This window comes from Eumetopias jubatus, unplaced genomic scaffold, assembly GCF_037043125.1.
Source record: "Eumetopias jubatus isolate StellerSeaLion01/CBP00866 unplaced genomic scaffold, mEumJub1_p1.0 scaffold_1, whole genome shotgun sequence".
Taxonomy (NCBI): domain Eukaryota; kingdom Metazoa; phylum Chordata; class Mammalia; order Carnivora; family Otariidae; genus Eumetopias; species Eumetopias jubatus.
Window position 1 is genome coordinate 4,309,905 of NW_028274807.1, and position 16,492 is coordinate 4,326,396.

Sequence of the window (16,492 nt, forward strand, 5' to 3'; positions counted from 1 at the left end):
GATTTTATTTATTTATTTGACAGACAGAGAGCATAAGTAGGCAGAGCGGCAGGCAGAGGGAGAGGGCGAAGCAGGCTCCCCGCGGAGCAGGGAGCCGGACGTGGGGCTCGATCCCAGGACCCTGGGACCATGACCCGAGCCGAAGGCAGCCGCTTAACCGACGGAGGCACCCAGGCGCCCCTCCCCTGTTTTCTTTCTAAGGCTCAGTTTTAGAGAGGGGAGATGGCTAATGGCTTTTACTCCATATGAACGTGGAGGTGTCTGCGGACTCAGCTGGTGAGGAGAAACAGAGCACGGTATCCAGGAAAAACTTTTTATTTGGAAAGAATATAACGACTCGGTTTGGGCAAAACAGAGTTTAGCTCTTGAGAAATGCATTTGGAAGAAAAGATTTGGAATGTTGTTTCCAGTTTTCCAACCATTCCATAACAGAAAAGATGTGAATCTGGGTACTTAATCAAGTTTGGAACTCTCAAGTCTTGTCCTTGCTAACTTCTCAGGTCCTGATTATTCAGTGAACTAAAGGGCTATCTGGAACGAATCCCCCTTTCTGTCCCATCTCATGCCTCCCGCAGGTCGTGTCTTGTCGCGTGGTGGGCGAGGCCATCCAGTTCCTGGTCCGCGCGGGGCCCGCATCCCCCGAAGACACGGGGCGCCAGATGTACGGCGCACGGCTCTCCCCGTTTCACCTACAGGTGAGTTTGGGTAGACCGAGTGAGTCTTGGGAAGATGCTCACAAACCTATAGGGTAAGCCTGGTGTGATCGCGGGGCCCTGATTTCCCAGGCTTTTATTAATCATTTATTTCATAATGTTCAAACTGTAGCCTTCTATCTTATATTGTATCTGTAGGAAATAAAGTGTGTGTCATGTGTATGCACATGCTGTATACACGTATACACACATGTGTCCACACCCACACAAACACGCATCTGTGGCTACGTACAGATGTATACCATGAATTCAGAGGTTGCCCAGCTACCACTGTTGGGAGAGACGATATTTTTCAAGGCGTTTCAAGAGATCAGGGGTGTTGCTGACAAGCAGAGTTATGGTGAGTGGCACCCGCGGTGAGGACAGTGGTTCTGTTCGGGGACCCCGGACCAGACCCCAGCGGTCCTCTGCAGCTGGGACACCCGTGTAGCCACTGGACTGGGCGTTCCTCTTTTTAGTTTTTGGGAAAAGTCAACTTTAAAAGAACTCTTACTGTTTTGTATAAATTTAAAAGGGGAGTATTACTATTATTTTTCTCATAATACACTGACTGTTGTCATAGCAAATTTGTACAGACACACCTCACTTCATTGCCCTTTGTCGACGCTGCATTTTTCACCCATGGCAGCTTCGTGGCAGCCCAGCGTAGAGCACGCCTGTCGGCACATTCCTCCAGCAGCCTTCGCTCGCTGTGCGTCTGTGTCGCATTTGGGTGATTCTGTCATCTGTCATGCTTTTCCCTTATTACATTTGTCACGGTGACCTGTGCTCAATGAGGACGACCCGCTGAAAGCTCACATGATGGTCACCATTTTTCAGCAATAAAGTATGTTTGGTTTTCTTCCTTTTTTTTTTTTAGATGTAATGCTTTTGTATACTTAATAGACTACAGTATAACTTTTACAAAAATACGTACTTTTTAGAGAGAGAGAGTGCGAAAGCGTGAGACTGGGGGGAGGAGCAGACAGAGAGGGAGAAGCAGACTCCCCGCTGAGCGTGGAGCCCGACGCGGGGCTCGATCCCAGGACCCTGAGATCATGACCTGGGCCCAGATCAAGAGTCGGACACTCGATTGACTGAGCCACCCTGGCGCCCCTACATACAACTTTTATATGCACTGGGAAGCCAAAAACTTAACGTGCCTTGCTTTATCGCGGTGTTCTAGAAGCAGATCTGCTGTATCTCTGAGGTTTGCTCGTATATATATTACATCATATTAATAATGACCTCTATAGCAATTATACAGAGACATATATAATAATCATAATAGGCTTATTAGGGGAATTTCTGGATGGCTGAACCATCAGATAACAGTGTGTCCCTCACATGAAGCTTGGGTCCACAGAAGCTCTGTTCAGCCAGCACGTGAACGTTGTGAATTTCTGGGTCTGTTTTAGGGGTCACTGCGGCTTCAACCCCATGTTTCCCCTCCTCTGTCCCCGTGCTTGGCTGCTAATTTGGGGGATGAGCCTAAGTCGTACAGCACCCTCAACCACAAGGGAAGGGGATATTCCGTGTGCTTTTCTTACATAGACATGGTTTTGAAGAGCCAGGGCAAACAAGATTTTCTGGCTACCTAAACGGCTTTTTTTCTGCGAGCCAGCCCCCGCAGCCCCCCTCACTAACACTCCCTTCCTGAGAGCTGAGGAGGGTTGTTACTTCATGCACTTGTCGGATGTTCATGCCCTCCTGCTCCCCCGAACACTTGGGACAGTGTAATTGCAAAATAACTCCGAAGCCTGGGACACGTGTAGCCGACGCCGGACACCTGTTTCAGGAGTGAGTCTAGCAAGACCCATAAACCTCCACGAAGGACATGGAGTTTCCGAGATGCTGTTTATGTGCCATTTCATGCAGCTCAGAGACAAGTAACACAGTTGTATCTTGGATCTCTTAACACAATTGAAAACCGCTCTGTGGATTCCCTCTGAAAGCAGAGGGAGCTACTGGAGATCGATCAGTTATTCATGCTGCAAGCAGGAGACACTGCTGCTCTGTTGTCCTTCAGATGAAAGGAGCACAAGGGGGCCCACCTTGGTCTCGCTGCCCCATGACCTGCCTGGGCTGGGGGCAGACTCGGGGACTTGCAGCAACACAGTCAAAGTGCACCTTTCCTGGCATCACCCAGGATTACGGGGCGAGGGAAGGCATCGCCTGCCTTACTCCGATGCTGGCGTGAGCCGAGGCTCCCGAAGGGTGGGTAGTACCGTCCAAAGCTGCCCTTTCTTTCCTCCTTTGCTGAGGGGGGGGAAGGGACAGAGGCAAAGAGCTGGGATCTGTGTTTTGGAAAGAGTCTCTGGCTGAAAAACGAAGGGAGGGGTATTCGTTTGCCGTGCCTGCTGAAGCAAATCACCGCAAACTTAGCTTAAAATGTAAATGTAGGGGCACCTGGATGGTGCAGTCGGTTGAGTGTCTGATTCTTGGTTTCGGCTCAGGTCATGATCTCAAGCTCATGAGATCGAGCCCCGTGTCGGGCTCCGTGGTCAGCACAGAGTCTGCTTGGATTCTCTCTCTCTGTACCGCCCCCCCCCCCCCAGTGCACGCTCTCTCTCTCTCTCTCTCTCTCTCTTTTCTAAAAAATAAATAATTTAAAAAAAAAACATAAATGTATTATGTTGCCATTCTGGAGGTCTGATGTCCAACATGGGCTAACGTTGGCAGGCGACCTTCCTGTCTGGAAGCTCTGGGATCATCTGCTTCCTTGCTCATTGGCTGTTGGCATGATTCGGTTCCTTACGACTGTAGGGCTGAGGGCCTGTGTTCCTGCCGGTGGTCAGCTGAGGGCCGTGGGCAGCTTAAGGCCACCTCGTTCCTGAGTTCCTGGCACCTTCCCTCCATCTTCAAGGCACCTCTCGCTGGCCTGCTCTCTTGTTTTCTTTTTCCCCTCTCTGAGGGCTCCCTGGGATGACCCAGCATCATCCCTCCGTTCACGGTCCTTAGCCTGGTCCCTCCTGCAAAGCCCCCTTTGCCGTATCTGGTCACATATTCACAGGTTCCGAGAACTTGGGTGTGGACACCTTTGGTGGGGGGCATTATGCTGCCACCACGGATGGGTCCGGTCCGACGGGTTATTGCAAGAGCTCAGAGTCCAGTTGGAGGGCGTGCGTTGGCCCAGGCAAGAGAGCATGAGAACACCGTGTGCTGTGGGCACAGCCTCAGGGAGTGTGGCAGCGTGGGGTTGGGCTAAGCATCCCCCTTCCCCCCCGTTCCTCCCCGTCCTGCGTGCCTTGCTATCACTCCCAGAAGAGAATGCAAGGCACAGAGAATTCCTCACTAAGAGACTGCAGAGTTTTAATGACACCTGGCCTTCAGCCTCCAATGCTGAGAATCCTCTGGTAGGTTGAGGCCGAGGAGGGTGCTGGCGGGGAGGGGTGGGGTGAAGGGGAGGCCCAGGGAGTTCAGAGTTTTCCTTCCCATTTCGAAAGGCAAGGGGCGGCCAGGCAGGCGCCTAGGGAAATAAGTGAACACACACGCGTGCACACCCACACAGATGCCCACGGACACACGCACGGACGTGTGTGGAGGTTTTGCTGGAGCATGTAGCTCTCTGGTAACTTTGTGTTTTGATAGCTGGAGCTCCACATGACAGAGAAGAGAGAGGACATCCAGATCAAGTGGTCCTTCACCAGCGCTCCGGAGACGGCCATTACGGTCCAGCCCAAAGCAGTGGTGGAGGTCAGTCTGTGGGTTTTTACGATCTTCCCCCTATCGGCGGATGTCAGAACACATGCACATCATGACCCCCTGATCTGGGGAATAGAGGCTCTGCCCAGCGCCCCTCCGATGTGGGCAGGCTTCTCCCCCTCCTCCCGGAGCATGGGGCCACCCTGACGGGGCAGGAGGGACCGTGGCTGGGCTGGATGTAACGCTGGGCCCTCAACCCAGCCGCACCTGCCATCACCCGGCAGCTTTAGAAAGCCCTGGGCCTGCCCCCTGCCACCCCCCACGCAGGTTTCTTTGGGCCTGGAATTGTTTCTAGTGCTCTTGTGCCGCCGAGGCTGAGGACCACTGACGTCCTGTCGCCGCGGGGTTCCTCGACGGGCTGCCATGCTTGCTCGTCAGACCTTCTGTCCTTCCCTGTGGCACTCCCCAGACAGCTCAGGTTGCGGCCGTGGCCTGGCTCCCAGGGGCAGGCGTCTCTCCCCCCAGTTTCTGCAGAAGTGCTTCTCAAATTGGAAGGCAATCTCTCTGCTTCCCACGGTCCGAGGTGTTGGAGGAAATGAATTTGGAAGCAGGGAGTGGGTGGATAAAGTCACACTGGGGTCACTTTCAGTGGCTGGAAAGATCATGCAAAATCACGTATGCCAGAGGCTCGGCTGATCAGCGATTCCTTTGCGGGGGTGGGATTTTTATGATGGTTGTACGCAGTCTTGCTCTGTTTCAGACTCTTGTTCAACCGCGAAGAGATCCCCAACAGCTAAGTATGTGACTGTAAGCCTTTGTCCATACCTGTTTTTACCTTTCATGCCTTGATATAAATCCATGCAGTTTTTTGTTGTTTTTAAGACGAATAAGCTTGAATTGTCACTCCTAAGTGGCACACATCCGAACTGTCGTTTTTCCTGGCTGTTCGGTCACACCAGGGGCTCGGACTGTTTCCCAGGAGGCCCGGTTCCTGTCCTGTTTCCTTTTCCTTCCCACCTTTGCATCTCCTGGTCCACCCTGTGCTGTGGTCAGGCCGGCCGTGCACGTAGAGCGTTCCCGTGGTCTGCTGTCCCAGCACCGTGGCTGACTCGCACCTGCCTTTGCGTCAGAACACCCTGCCGAGGGGGGGCAGACCCCCGTGTCCAGGACTCCTTGAGTTCATTCTTCCTCTGTGTGGTTGGGTGAGCAGCTTCATATCAGTTGAGTGCGCTGTCTCCTGCTAGGACTCACTTTTAGGTCTGGTCCCCCATCTTTGTAAATTTACATGTATGTTTTTTTTTTTGGAAAATGTAAAATAGTCACACAGTTCAAAAGTCAAAATTGTGAGAAGCCTTCTACTCAGACGTCCAGCCTCTCCACCCTGTCCTTCCCACCCCATCCACCCCTGCACACTGTAACTTTGTTCATTAATTAGTTCGTGTTTATCTGTCCCGGGTTTCGTTTTGCAAAAACAAGCTTATTCCCCTGTTCCTACGCAGAGGGTGGCATGTTCGCATCTTGCCCCCCAGCGTCCCGTGGGCTTCTCTGACCGTCATGTGCTCCCCATGTGAATGAGAAGCGAGGCTCTCCAAGTATAGCATTAAGCCAGGCCCCTGGGAGCCGGTTCTGTGGGCGCGGGACCCGAGCCTCCGGGGCCTCCAGTGGATGTGATATTACAGGAGGCAGGGGGGTGGCCCGAGCCAGCTGCTCAACTGGGGAGGAGCTCGGACATCTGAGCACCCCAACACTCATCTTCACCCTTGATTTCCTCCTCTGTAAAGGGACAGGAAGTCGTGGGGGTTAAAGACTTGCGTATGTAAACAAAATGAGGTCCATCCACATGAGGGAATATTTTTCAACCGTAAAAAAAAAAAACCAGCGAGGCTGTGACACTTGCTACCAACATGAAGGAACCCTGGGAAGGTTATGCCGAGTGAGAGAAGCCCGACACGGAACATGTGTGTGGGAGCCCATTGCTGGGAGATCTTCCCCAACAGGCAAATCATGCAGGTGGCAGGCGGATCAGGGGCAGGTGGGGGCCGCTGGTGGGGAGGGGCGGGGGGTGGGGGTGGGGAGGGGCGGGGAGTGACTGCTGGTGGGTGAGAGATAGGGTGAGTGATAACCTTTCGATGGTCGCTGCACAACACCGAACACGCCAAATGCCACTGAAATGTCTTCTTTAAAATGGTTAATTTTATGTGACGTGAATTTCACCTCCGTTAAAAAAAGAAAGTTAGGGATATCAAGGACCTATTGAAGAGAAAGACAGCAGCGTGGTGGTTTTAAGCACAGACCCTGGGGCCGTAACGCCTGGGTTTGACTCTCTCTGCCACTCGTGAACCGTGTGACCCCACCCGTGTTAATTAACGTCTCCGTGTGCTGGTTTCCTCGTCGGCAAAATGGGGATAATGCTATTCAAGGTGCTTGCGAAGATTACATGAGTTAATACATACAAGTGCATAGACTTGAGCCGGACATAGCCTGAGAGTGATGGGAAGTGTTAGCTGTTTTGATAATTATTAGAGTTTCTAGCAGAGAGTAGACAGTAAGTAGTTCGCTAATGGGCAGAGTGGGATTAAGTTTGCTGTGACAAGGCCAGCCAGCCCTCCGCAGGCCAACCTCTGCAAGGCGGGAGGTTTTCCTAGGCCTCTGGTCCTGGGGGGCATCCCTGCGTGCAGATGGCCTGTCTCCTGAGCAGGGTGGGGATGCTGGAGCCCCGCAGCGAGGACATCTACACCAGGGGGTGGACTGTTCCTCCCTGTGACTGCACCATAATTGATGTATCTGTTTAGCTATCGACGGGTACTTAGGTGGTTTCCAGTTTGGGGCTTTGTGAATAGTGGTGCTGTGAACATTCTGGAACACAGGAATGCCTTTCTGTTGGGGAGTAATTATTATAGCTTTATGGAGCTGGCACCTGATAATACAAATCATCCAGCTTTGTTCCTCCACAGGCTTATCTTTCTTATTGGGCCCTTTCATTTACTTGAAGGCTTTTTAATTAAAAAAAAAAAAAAATACCCAATGTCATGCGAGAAAGAAAAAACACATCTGTCCAAGAGGGTCTACACAGAAAAAGCAACATGTTTGTATACTGCACCAGGCTTGATTGTTACCATTTAAAAATAAGGAGCAGGAATTACTTCTGAGATCAGTAAGGAGGACCCTGTCTCCCAGAGGAGATCAGACGTCCCGGAACCCGGGCTGCCCCCCGCGTGCTTGGTTCCAGGGATGCAGTGCGGTCGCCTGGCACCTGCCCCCCTGTTGCACGGTGCACAGTCAGGAAGTGATTTGGCGGCTTCCCCCTCTTTTTTGGCAGGACCGGGTGGCGGAGACCGATGCCGTGTCTGAAACCCTCAAGGATATCTTGAAGCGCCTGGTTAGTGCTGCCTCCCCGTCAGTCGTTCTGAGCACCAAGCCTGTGGACGTGAGGGACGTTCAGGTAAGCCGCAGAGGGTGGCGCTTCATGACCCATCAGGGATCCCGGTCCCCCTCCTGGAGAACCTGCGTGCGTTTCAGATGTTCCTCTGCCCGCTGTGGTAGAGTAAGAATGCCCGACTGCTTGCTGGGCAACCACGGCACGTCGATCGTGATGCGCGGCCAGTTCAGGGCACAGGGTTCCAGAGCCCCGTGGGACGGGAGAACAGGTGTCTGGGCGGCTCCACGTGGTCCAGGCCTAATTAGCCCTGACCCTCTGCCTTTCTGGAGCCGAAACTCGACTTTTCACTGTCCACTCAGGGCCTGTGGCCTCGGATCTCATCCTTCCAGGACTGAGGTAGCTGGGAAACCCAATTAGCCGTGAGAATGTGCCCCCAAAGCAAGGGGGCTTTTTATATATATGTAAAATATCCAATTATATAATAGCTTCTGTAGTTGCATGAGCCAATCATATATTTATATACAAAATGTATATTTGTTCATTTACACCAAAACCTATCATAAGGAATTGGCTCACGTGATTATAGAGGCTGACGAACCCCAGGATCTGCAGGGTGAGTCAGCAAGCTGGAGGCCCAGGAGCACCGGCGGTGGAGTTCCATAGATCCGGCCTAAGGCCAGCAGGCTTGAGAGCCACGGAGAGCTGGTGTCTCCATTCGAGTCTAAAAGCAGGAAAAAACTGATATCCCAGTGTGAAGCCCGTCAGGCTTGAGGAACCCCCTCTTTTTCAGGGGAGGTCAGCCTTTGTTCTAGCAGACCTTCAACTGATTGCGTGAAGCCCACCCACATTAGGGAGGGCAATCTCTTTCACTGGGTCTTTTGATTTAAATGTTCATCTCATGCAAAAATAGCCTCACAGAAACACCCGGAACAACGTTTGAACAAATACCTGAACAACCCCATGACCCTGTCACATCGACACATACAATTAACCATCACACAGAGACAACGGAAATATTTCATCTCCATCCCAGACATGTGATCGCTCTGGCCCTTGTGCTCACGGACTTGGAGCCTAAGGACTTTTGCAATTACTTCTTGCAGCTCACAGTTGGCAAGGTCCCGGTTCACAGTAGTGTTTTCTAAATGGTGACCTTGAGAGGTTGGTAAGCTTGCCCCCAGAAAACATCTGAGGTCAGATCAGCACCCAGGGTCCCTTCCTGGAAGGCTCTGTTTGCGTAGAGACCCGTGATGTCTCTGAGAAGCCCGTCCAGGATTCCCAGTCCTTGGTACTTAAGGGACCGCCCCCCCTTTTAAAGATTTTATTTATTTATTTGAGAGCGAGAGTGGGCAGGCAGGAGGGAGGAGGAGAGAATGTGGAGCAGACCCCACACTGAGCGCAGAGCCAGACCTGGGGCTCGATCCCACAAATGCAAGATCATGACCTGAGCCAAAACCAAGAATCAGACACTTAACTGACTGAGCCGCCCAGGTGCCCCTGGTCCCCTTTTAAAGAGCACTCACAGCCGCGAGGGAAGGGAGGAAGCCAGTTTGGGAAACGGTTTAAGGTGAGGTCCTCTGGGTTAGAGGAGCCTTTTCTGTTGGAAACGCCTCGATGCCCATTTGCGGACATGACGATGGACGCTGGTCCTGGCAGCACCTGCCTCTGTCACCGCTCAAGTGCATCACCTGGATGACACTTAGATACTCCCCACCCGGATGGCAGATCTGCCTGATGGCCCTCGCCATGTGTGTGTCAGGCCAGTGTCCCGCTTGGTGCCGGTGGGCAGTGGGCACCTGCAGCCTGGAGAAGGCATCCCACTTTCTCGTCAGCACCTGGCCTGGGGCAGGTGCAAACCCAAGGCAAGCTCTGCTTCCGGGCTCCACTCAACTCCAGGTTCCGGGGAGCCCCTCTGGCTGAGCGCACTGCTGCTTCACTTGGGTTATTTGGATGTAAAAGGCTCCCAGGCAGGGCAAGAGGTTATGGTGGATTGGGACCCTCCCTTCCCATAAGAATGGAAAATTGTTACCGAGCTGGGTCAGACCCCCGGTGTGGATTGTCCCCAAGACCCTGCCCCACGACAGGTGGTGGGTGGCTGCCTCTTCTTCTCCCCGGGTCACTGCTCTTGGTTTTCTGTTTGCAGAATCTACAACGCACTTCATCTACTCCTCAGGAATCCTGCCCTCCCAAACCTCCAAGGGCTCACGAACTCAGATTATTGGTGAAGAACATCCGAGCCTCGCTGCTAAATGATCCTGGGGCTTCAGGCAGGTGGCCGGGCTGCAGGAAGCTCCGGGGGGTGCGGGGCGGGGGGGGGAGGGCCCTGCCAGCTATAGAAGTGACTGTTCCGCCACACAGCAGAGCAAGGGGCGACCTGCAGGTTCTCAGTGGCCTCTGGGTTTCCCGTGGCACCCTCCAATTGGGTCTGCAGTGTGATCCCTGCCTTTGAGCACAGAGCCCCTGAAAACCAGAATAGTAACGTGAGACTGTTAAACAGCCGTCCCGATTTTGCAGGCAGTGAGGCTGAGGGAAGAAAGGAATGCAATCGTAACCTTGCCCTTTTCTTTTGTCTGGAAGGCACCCGCCCTTTTTTTAACTATTGAACATGTAAATACAGGTTGAGCATCCCTGACTGCTACGCAATGCGCACCTTCTCCTTTCCTAGAAGACGGGGCACCACGTGGGCGGTTTACAGAGTGTCAGAGGGGCTTCGGGCCCATCGGGGACCCTCCAGTGCTAGGAGAGGCTGTTATCTGAGTGAGGACAAGCGTTGCAGAGCAGATCCTTCTTTTTAGGTGGTCCTGAATGGCTGCTCAGACCCCAAATGCACAGCAGCCTGGGAATGGAACCCATCCTTCCACTGCGATTCGATTTTGCTGAGAACAGGAATGGATTCTTTATTGTCTGAAGATGCTAAGGGTTACTTATGTGCAGGGAGTGTATTCCGGTCCCCAAACCACAGACTGTCCACATTTAACAGCCGAGACTCTGTGCAAAGCCAGCTGTGGGTGATGTCCTCGGGGGTCCCTGTTCCTCGCCTCTGTGGGCAGGTCACATCTGGGCCCGTGTCTCCCGTCAAAGGTGATCGTGAAGATCAGTAAGATAATGTGCGTGGAATACCTAACACTGTGCGGTGTCTGATCCAGTGGTTACTGGTTACACAGTATATTCACAGCTCTATGCCATGGGACAGGCATTGCCTGGAAGCAGAAATAACTGTTGACTAGTGACATGTCCCATTACCCAGATCACAGATCCCCAAACAGGTGTCTGACTGAGCTCAGATATAAAAACACATCCCTCGTAAGTACGGATATGGGTTCTCTGTGTGGTGTCCCCATATTTAGGGGTCACCCCAGAGGCCTCTCCTTTTGCAAGCTGGTCATCTTGTTCAAAAGTGGGGGCCCCATCTGCTTTTGTAATGTTGCCCCTGGGGAGTGTCCCTCATCCAGGGCGGGGAGCAGGGGCTCTTGAGGTCCACCATCCAGGCCAAGAGATAGCAAGTTGGGGATCGAAAATCTTAAACCCTAAGTGAAGTGCTTTGAGAGTTTGTTAATGGCAAATGAAATAAAGAGTAGTCCCTCAGATGTGGGTGAGCCAAGACGTCAAGGTGTTTAATTCAGCCCATTATATGCGAAATGTGTATGCACATAACGCAATTTAAAAAATAGAAATGCCCCTTTGTTTGATTGCAGGCAACATTAACCCACAGTGTATGGTTCGGCTGAACGATCCCATTCAGAAGTTCAGCGCCCTCGCGACAAACACCACCGACCTCAGCTGGGAAGAAGAATTCACCTTGTGCGTACAGCCTGGTTAACGTGGGCTTGCAAGGGCAGAGCCCACCTGCTCATGGCTGCCAGGTCCCCAAATCAGCGTGTAGCACTGTCCATACTCAAAACAGAAACATTCAAAAAATTATTTTTGAAGAGGTGTATTAAACAACCGAGGTAACTTTAGGTTGAATCTGGGTTTCTTTCTGAAGGCAGCTCTGGGTATGAGTTTCCTCCTGGCCCGCGTCCTGCCCTGACCAGAGAGCGCTCTGGTCAGGCTCCCTCGACTTTAGAAGTACCCGCCGTCTGGAGCAGAAGGGAGGAGACTTCGGGTTGATACCGGAACCTGACCGGGAACAAAGGGAACAGTACGGCCCATTTAGAAGAAACGGTGTAGGAATTCGAAGTAATGTATCCTGGAGTAGCGTCCCCCAGCACCTTAAGAAGCCGGGCTCGGCCCAGGAGCGTACGGATGGCTTGCTGAGATGGATTAACTGAATCCCTTGTGATGATAGATCAAAGGAGAAAACACACTGATCTCGATACATGCTGAGATGATCAGTGATATTTCCTGCACATTCCTAATTTAAAATCTTAATTAGAACATGATTAATGGCCACTTCTTTAATAAGCTAAGAGAAATCACTGTAAAGGACAAAGACCAGAAGGAGTCCCGTTAAAGCCAAGAGAAAGAGACCCGCTGTTTTGTTCTAGAAGTAGGGGGAGTGCAGTGAGAGGAGGAAGGGAGTGGTGTGGAAGCACTGAAGGGAAGAGGCAAAACGGATCACTTGGAGGTGATAGGGTTGCATATCGAGACGACGCAAGAAAGTCAGTTAAAACTATCAGAAGTAGTAATGGGAAACTCCTATAAATATTTCAGTGAAGTGGCTGACTCTAAAACTGTAGAAATCGATGGCTTTCTGAGGCTTAAACAGTGAACAGTTGGACAGTGTCCTGGCAGCAGGTGTCCCGTGTATAATATAAAGAGCTTTTATAAATCCGTAGTGAAAATATGAGCCTTCTCCTGGAAAACCGGGAAAAATGTCTGAGCTAGAAAACAGAAAACAAGAACTATAGCCAGAAACTTCCGAAAAGTTGTTCAATCTCAGGAATAGTTAAAGAAATTACAAATGTAAACAGAAGAGAGAGTTTTTTCACCTTACAGGTTGGTAAAGAATAGGCAAGGGAGCATGGCCGGTGGAAGTGTAAATTGGAAGAAAATTCCAGAAATTCCATTCTGGAAGTCCCCAGTATGTATCCAAAAAAAAAAAAAAAAATCTCTTAAATGCATGTACCTTTCGACTGGCATTTACAGTCTTCCTAAGGAAATAATCACACAGTGTATACAAAGATGAGTATAAGGGTGTTTATCTCAGCTTGTTTATAATTACGAAATGTTAGAAACAAGCAAGCCATTATTAAGGGTTGGTTATTAAGGACTGGACTAAAAAAATCTCCTAAGGCCAGATAGGAGGACAATGGATGCCTATTAAAAGGGGTGTTGCTCTGTACTCTCTGACCTGGAAAGAGGTCTGATATCTTAAGGGGAAAAAAAACAGGTTACAAAAGAGAAGTATACTGTGCTCTGTGTTTTGTTTTTTGATAAATATATAGCCACAGTATCTACTAGCCACGTGTGGCTCTTTAAATTTGAATTAATTAAAATGCAACGAAATTAAGTTCAGGCTCTCAGTTTGCACAGGCCTCATTTTGAGCTCTCAGTGGCCATTTGTGGCTAGTGGCCACCGTGTTGGATAGGGCCTAGAAGGACATCTCCATCATCAGCCAGAAAGCAGCAGAGAATTCTAGGAGACCAGAAACCAAATAATAACAGTAAATGTTTGGGGATGGTGAAGTGGCAGATAATCTTTATACTGATGGAGATTTGTATTTCTTTCTATAATCAGAAAAAAAGTACTGTTTCAAGAAATAAAGCATTTGTAAGGATTCACAGCCCTTTTTTTCCTTTCTGCAGTGAGCTGAATGCCAAGTCGAAGGAGTTGCACCTGCAGATTTCAGGGGATGAGCAATCCTCGGAAGGTGAGTGTCGAGCAGGTAGAGGGAGGCCCTGCTCTCTGGGAGGGGTCACCCGGCTGCCCTGACCACGGCCTGGAGAAGCTGGGGGGCAGGGTGGGCCTGCTCTGAAACCACCCGGTCTTCCCGAGGCAATGTTTGCTTGAAAGTCCATTTCAGTTATTAGCAGGGTCATACATTTGGGAAAAGAATATACTCAACTGGTTTTTGCCTTTTTTTTTTTTTTAAACAAATACCTAAACTCTTTTATTTGGCAATTCTTGGCTTCAAGAAGCCCTTCTCAACCTCTTAGCCTTAATAAACGTGTTCTGTTGTGTTCCTAATTGTGGCAAAATGCATATACCGTGGAAGTTCCCATCTTAACCGTTTTTGAATGTAAAATTCACTGGCATTAAATAACATTCACACTAGTGTGGGACCATCAGCACCATCCACCTCCCGGACTTTTTCCTCTTGCCAGGCTGAGACCCTGTCTTCCCCATTCCCTCCTTCCCCAGCCCCTGGCACCCCCCCATTCTGCTTTCTGTCTCTATGGATTCCAGCTGGCTTTTCCTTATAAAATAATCCACAACAGCTTACACTGGACACATTGCTGTAGAAACAAGAAAGCAACAATTAAAGGTAAAATCACGAACGTGAACATGGACCTGTATGTATGCATGTGTGTAACTCAGGAGTTTCAGTATGTATTAGGTTTTTAAAAATGCCCATAAACGTACCAAAATTAGGAGAGGGGGACCCTTACGTGGCTTATCCTGCTAAGAGACCAAGCCATTTTGTCATCTCCCAGAGTTACAAAGACATAGGAAAAAGCAATTCAAGCTTCTGTTTATTAGCAAGAATTCTTTTTCTTTTTTTAAAAGATTTTAAGTTTTTAAAGATTTATTTATTTTAGAGAGAAAGAAAGGGGCAGAGGGAGAGAGAATCCTCAAGCAGACTTCGTGCAGAGCACAGAGCCCGACCCTAGGACCCTGAGATCATGACCTGAGCCAAAATCAAGAGTTGGCCACTTAACCGACAGAGCCATCCAGGCGCCCCCATTAGCAAGAACTGTGAGCTAATTTCCTTGATTCTGTTGTCTTGGGATAAGATCAGTGAGGTTTGAACCCAGGGTGGGCCGATGTTTGCCTGGAGAGAAGCCGACTCCCAGTCCGCTCCTGAGGCACCACTCCTTTGGCTCCTTTGGAGGTTCATTCCTGTACAACCTGATAGGATCTATGAAATTTCACATTAAAAACAAAAAACAAAAACAGAACAAAGAACAACCATAGAACCTTTACCGAGACTCCCATAGTTTTGACATCTTGCCCAATTTGCTTTACTATCTGTGCTCACACTTGGTGGTTGCTCTTGATTTTGCTTGCTGTCTCTGCACGCACACAAATGTGTGTGCACACACATGCTGGAGGGTAAATGTGTGAACATTTGAGGGTATCAGGCCATGTACTCCTCCTTTCTTAGGTGCATATTTCCTAAGAATAAGGATATTCTCTTCTGTGTCCACACCCCAGCTGTCCGCTTCCTAAATCTGCACCGATTTCTCTAACCTGCCGCCTGCCTTCCGCTTCATCGGTTGGCCCCGCGTCCTTTAGAGCAGTTACCTTCCACTCCTGCACAGGATTAGATTCTGCCTTGAGTCTCCTGTCTCTTTTCGCCTCCTTTGGTCTGGAGCATGTCCACCGCCTCTCTTTGTCTCTGGTGTTCTAGAATGTTCTGAAATGTCCTGAACCTGGACGATGTTGGAGAGGACAGGATGCGTTGAGAGTTCTGGTTGCGGTGGCGGCTCCCGCTAACCCCTGCGCCCATGGAACCCTGTGGAAACATATCTTTACTTGTCTCCTGTCTTTTTAGCTCTGTTGGCAATGACAACCATTCCTTTGGACTTATTCAAGAAGCAGCCTTCTGGGCCCCAGAGCTTCACGTTGACCGGCGGGTCCTCCTTCGGCAGCTCTGTGCTGGGTTCGGTCACTGCAGAGGTACGTCATTCTCTACCGTGGCCAAGCTCCAGCTTGACCCACTTGAGATTAGGAGCATCTTTACCTTGTCAGTCCGTCTTAGGCTTGCTTCAAGCAGGAAACAGGATGCTCACCTAAGAGGAGCTCCTATTTCATACTGTGCACTTCTAGACGTGAATGGGACACTTCCTGCCCACGACTGTGTTGAGTGGTCTGCCGCATGGGGAACTTTCCATGATGCCGTGTCACGTGCGCCTAACCCAGAAAGGGCCATTCGATTTCGTTTGGGTCTCCAAGCCTTTGTACCCATCATCAGGCGCTGAGTGGCTGGGTCTGAGCAGGGGGCTTCTCACCTCTCGGTTCTGGGGCAAACCCAGATTAATGACAGGAAGGCTGTAGTACTAAGCGATGTCGATTGACAAAGTCAGGTTCTTGCAGAGGAGGGCAGCATGCATGCCCAGGGGTCGATATTGGCGCTGCACGAAATGCGTAACCAGCTTTCTCTGCAGTTTTCTTACTTAGAACCCGGTGAAGTGAAATCCTGGCAGACCCCTCCACCTGCTCCTGCTGCAAAGGTAGAAAAAGACCGCACGGTGATGCCATGTGGGACCGTGGTCACTACTGTCACTGCTGTGAAAACCAAGCCTCGCTTCGACACGGGGAGGGCGTCCCCGCTGAGCTGTGGTGAGTGCAGCCTGTGCAGACTTGCAGCCCACGGCCCGTGAGCATCTTGTCTCTGTAGCCGGCAGGAGCCGCAGGCTGCCGGAGTGAGTGTGGTTCACAGTCTCATGGCCCAGAAAGAAGGGTAACTGGCCAGACTTGTGCTTAGCTTTTCGTTTTTTAGCCAATCACCTATTTTCTCAAATAACTACATGACATGCCGAGGCAAGGTTCAACCCTGTAGTGCATGCTGAAGCTAAAAACCTAGATATTAAATATCTAGTTCAATGAACTACCCAATTACACTTACGGGGGGACAACCCGCTGTCTTGAAACATTAGATGTAAGTGATCA

At 50.6% G+C, this 16,492-nt stretch overlaps 1 protein-coding gene across 1 annotated transcript in view; it reads left to right on the forward strand.

The window, feature by feature from the left end:
* The window catches only part of C2CD2 (C2 calcium dependent domain containing 2), a 51,513-nt gene that overhangs the window by 19,615 nt on the left and 15,406 nt on the right, over positions 1-16,492 (forward strand). Inside the window, exons 3-10 of the mRNA XM_028126542.1 lie at positions 576-695; positions 4,284-4,388; positions 7,657-7,779; positions 9,860-9,983; positions 11,412-11,517; positions 13,465-13,529; positions 15,375-15,499; positions 15,988-16,162. Coding sequence (XP_027982343.1) covers positions 576-695; positions 4,284-4,388; positions 7,657-7,779; positions 9,860-9,983; positions 11,412-11,517; positions 13,465-13,529; positions 15,375-15,499; positions 15,988-16,162 — 943 coding nt within the window. The remainder of the gene's footprint in view (positions 1-575; positions 696-4,283; positions 4,389-7,656; positions 7,780-9,859; positions 9,984-11,411; positions 11,518-13,464; positions 13,530-15,374; positions 15,500-15,987; positions 16,163-16,492) is intronic.